General features: G+C 37.7%; 1 protein-coding gene across 2 annotated transcripts in view; it reads right to left on the reverse strand.

Moving 5' to 3' along the window:
* Window positions 1-345: 345 nt before the first annotated feature.
* The window catches only part of LOC101985848 (OX-2 membrane glycoprotein), a 26,537-nt gene continuing 22,560 nt past the window's right edge, over window positions 346-4,322 (reverse strand). For both annotated transcript variants that reach the window (XM_013352458.2, XM_005345025.3), the window contains exon 6: window positions 346-1,679. In XM_013352458.2, coding sequence (XP_013207912.1) covers window positions 1,672-1,679 — 8 coding nt within the window. In that variant the 3' untranslated portion in view covers window positions 346-1,671. The remainder of the gene's footprint in view (window positions 1,680-4,322) is intronic.

Consider the following 4,322-nt stretch of genomic DNA (forward strand, 5'->3'; position numbering starts at 1 on the left):
TAGAAATTTTGTGGTCCTCAACAATGTGTTAAAGATGAGAGGGCTGGGTCCTGAGGATGACTCATTGGAGAAGCTGCTTTCATTCCCCTTCCCTGACCCAGCACTGATTTACCTGAGGTACCTGGAGACACAGCAGGCCAGAGCAATGACTCCTACTGTGTGAGAGACCATCTAAGCTAGTCAGGGTGTGAAGTCTGCTATTTAAAAGTAAAACCAAGAGAGCACCATGACCTGTAGAGTCACATCAAAAGACACCCAGCTACAGTAGCTCTCACTGACCATATCAGAGACACCCCAGGAAGAGTCTTGTGAGTAGGCAAACAGGTCCACTGAGGATTTCACATATAGAGAGAAAAATCCAAGTGTTATTCTTTATTTCTATATATCTTAAGGGAATGCTACACATCAAGTATGTATTTAGTTGATACTTTTAATTGCTCAGTATTTTAATACAAATATAAGAAATAATACAGAATTAAATAACACATGAAAAGCATACCAAGTATATAAATATTCAGTTCAACAATGGAAACAACTTACACTTGAACTCCTAGGTCACTGCAAAGAGACAGATGAAGCAAAAGATACAGAGAACAACTTCACTAGTCTTGTCAAAGGGTTGAGAATGGATGGTTCAGGATGCTTTTAGAACAAAGGGATTGTTTTTCCAGAGTCGCCTTCTCTTTGTGAAAAGTCAAGTCACAGAAAAAGAAGCTAAGGGAGAGAGAGAGCATATACACCTGACTGCTGTACAGGGAATTGTTATGCATCTGTTTTCATAATCTATTATTATTACACTAGGCAGGATTTGGGATGGCCTAAAAGAGGGTGATAGTGTGGTCCAAATGGACAGGGAAAGCATGCTTTCATAAAGATGTGAACTACTGGCTAAGACTAACAATATTGCCTACGTGCTATAAAAATAAGTTAAATGGACACGTTACGGTTGCCAATGCTACTTCACACTAAATTCTGTCCTATTTTCATCATAGTTACCCTCATAGAAGCACGTGGAGAAGAGCAGGGGGGTCAAGGAGTCTAGCAAGGCCAACACTTAGCAGAATCATAGCAGGTAGTAGACTAGATACTCAAACGACAGGGAAACACACTTGTGGACCTAAGAACAGAAGCAGTGGTGGGACACCAACAGAATGGCAAAAGGCAGTCTCAGAAGTTCTTTGGACCCTTCTGTGTTATTTTTTCTCTTCACTTCTTCCTTTGTTATTCTTCATCTTTCTTTCTAGAATTCCATCAGGTTTCAGACTTTCGTGGCAAATTGTCTGGTCCCACTCCTTTCTATGCTGTATGAGGATGAGGAAGCTCTGTGAGGTAAATATACTACAAGGGTTTTTCCCCCCTCTGGTGGGAGCCCAAGTCAGCCTGAGAGCCAGCTTGGCATTTGTGATTCTAAGCCTGGTGCGTTTCTAACAGCATGACACCGCATTGTTCGAAGAAATCAAGTCCTACAACAGACCTGAGGCACACGACTTCCTCTTGGAATGCAAACACTGAGGACCCAGGATGACAGCCAGAAGTCAAATCCCTCACATGCTTGCTTCTGTGTCTTTTGCTCTTTTGAGGTCCCATGAAGAATGATCTTCCCCTCCTGCTTTCCTTTCACATCAGATTCAAGTAGACCAGGGAAAAACTTTCAGGGTTCTGGATAATTCTCTAGAGTTCTGGATAAAAGAAAGAGAAGTGTGTCAGTGATGGACATATTTGAAGCAATTAACAACAGAAAGATTAAGAAACAGTAATTTCTTGGTGTTAGTTTTTGTTTTCCTTCTCTTTATTCCTTTTTCCTCTTTCTTTCTTTCTGTCTTTCTTTCTTTCTTTCTTTCTTTCTTTCTTTCTTTCTTTCTTTCTTTCTTTCTTTCTTTCTTTCTTTCTTTCTGTTTAAGATAGAGTTTCACTCTGTAGTCTAGGCTATCTTAGAACTCACTGACTCTTGTGAAGCCCAGAATGTTCATGATCTAGCAACAATCTCTCTACCTCTTTGGTCTCCCAAGTGCTGGGCTCACACACTGGCTGGAAGCAGACACTTCTAACCCAGTAATGGAGTAGAGATTCGCCTAAGACTACAAAGAAAGGTACATGTTTAAGAATGCCAAAATGACCTGGGAGTGTCTCAATGAGACCCGCTGAGTTGAATTTCCCCCAGACTGTAACTTGCTGAAAATCAGGCTGGGAAGAGTCATTAAGTAGACAGAAATATTTTCAAGCGTTATTAATTCCTAGCTCATAAAGTGGGAGGATATCAGCCTCCCCCATAAGGAATGTAGACAGTGAGATAATATGCTTGAAATTTTTAATCTTAGTACCTTCTTCCCTCTCTCTGTACTCTTAGGTCATTTTACTGGGTCTTTCAATATTCTGCATATTTTAGATGCCAACATTTTCAGCAGCATTAGCAGTCAATGTTTCATGAAAGCACGACCTTCCCTCCTAACATGACTGGGTATTTTAAAACAAGTTAAATATTATAATATAAAGAAAGGGCCAGACATATATTGGGTAATTGACTTTTTTAATTATTGTACTTAGCAGACATGAACTTACCCTGTCAAATTATTATCATATCATCTATTTAGTCTCAACAAACACTTCCTCTACTGCAGGTTAGTAAGAAGTAGTTTTTGAATGGGAAATCCTCCTCAGACCAAGCTTCATGTAGAACTGTTCTAAAGTCCTTAGGCTTTTCTCTCTTTGAGATTTCAAATGTGTGATTCTTTTGCTACAGATCAACTATCTCTGCTGTCCTCCACACCAGGCTTGTTCTCTGTTTCCAGGTCCTAATGTGACCACCTCAGAGAAGCTGTCCTCAGATTATTCATCTCACATAAGTGGCTCCTGTTTCCCATTCATTTTCCACTTTCATTGTATGCCATATATGGTTTTCTCACAAATCAATTTTCACTATTTCATTGTATCTTTATCCATTAATTTGTTTATGGTTTCTGTCTGATATATACTATATATGTGTGTGTGTGTACATATGTATATATATATCAGACACACACATGTGTTTGTGTGTGCATATATATATATGACATATATATGTCTGTGTATCTATGTATATATGTATATATGGTTTCTCTGATATATATAAGTGTGAGCATATATGTATATGTCTATCTATGTATACATATGTATGGATATGGATATATATACAATATTAGCAAATAACCAGCCTACTTATCATCATGTCTCTTTTCTCCTCCAAAACAACTCAACTTAACCAAAATAATCCCACGTCTTCAAAATGAAACAAATTATACTGCCAATATTTTCAATATGTATCGATTTTTGTCATATATATACCTTCTATCCTCTCTCCCTTCTCATCTTATCTTGCCCCACACTTTCCTAAACCAGCTGGTGGAATCAGTATCATGTGTTCTCCCTTCCAATTACTCCCATTCCTGTGCTCAAATCAGTTTTCTGAATTCTGATTCCTCAAACCCAGCTTGCTGGTATCTTCACATCTTTTTCTCTATCCACCTTCTCGAGCTTACCTCCTTTTCATCATTGGTGCAACTGATGAAAATACTCATTGATAAAACTACAAAGGACCACAGACTTAGTATGCACAGAAATCAGCATGTACTGGGAGTTTGCAATGACTCAGTGATCTGAATGGGTCTTTAATTGCGTAGGCCACTGATTAAATTGCTGGTAGCTTGAAATTTACCATGACCAAAACATTTGTACTAAATAATTTGGCAAAAACAACTCTACTGGTTGTCCCCTAAGCTACTTAGTGCTGGCTTTTAGCATTTTTCTAATAGCATGCACTTCTTTTCAAATCTTCACAACTTTCTTCTTATTTTTTAGCTTGTAAATGTTCTCATTATAAAAAGGTTTAAAGTATAATAAAGAAGTTGTTTTCTTTAGCTTGATTTACCCATTCCACAATTTGTACATACGTTCAAAGCACAGTATTATACGTTGTTTATACAATTTTATCAGTCGAAAAATAATATAAATAATGAAGTTGAAATTATTAGGACACACATTTTTCAAAGATGAAAACCCAAGTGATATTTAGTTTCAAATAATCATCAAAGGACTTACAAAATACAAGTCTAATCTTTTGTCTTTGTTATATAAATATGAGGGAAAGTTGTATATTTTGCAAACCAGGAACAACAGTCTTAGAACTGGGAGCATTGACAGGTCACAGTGAGTTCTGTCTGGTTTGCTTACTAAAAAAAAAAAAAAAAATAGAGAATGGCTAAAATCAAAAACACCAATGATAGCCTTTGCTGGAGAGGCTGTGGAGGAAGGGGTACCCTCATCCATTGCTGGTGGGAATGCAATCT

This window comes from Microtus ochrogaster, chromosome 2 (genome assembly GCF_000317375.1).
Source record: "Microtus ochrogaster isolate Prairie Vole_2 chromosome 2, MicOch1.0, whole genome shotgun sequence".
Classification (NCBI taxonomy): Eukaryota; Metazoa; Chordata; class Mammalia; order Rodentia; family Cricetidae; genus Microtus; species Microtus ochrogaster.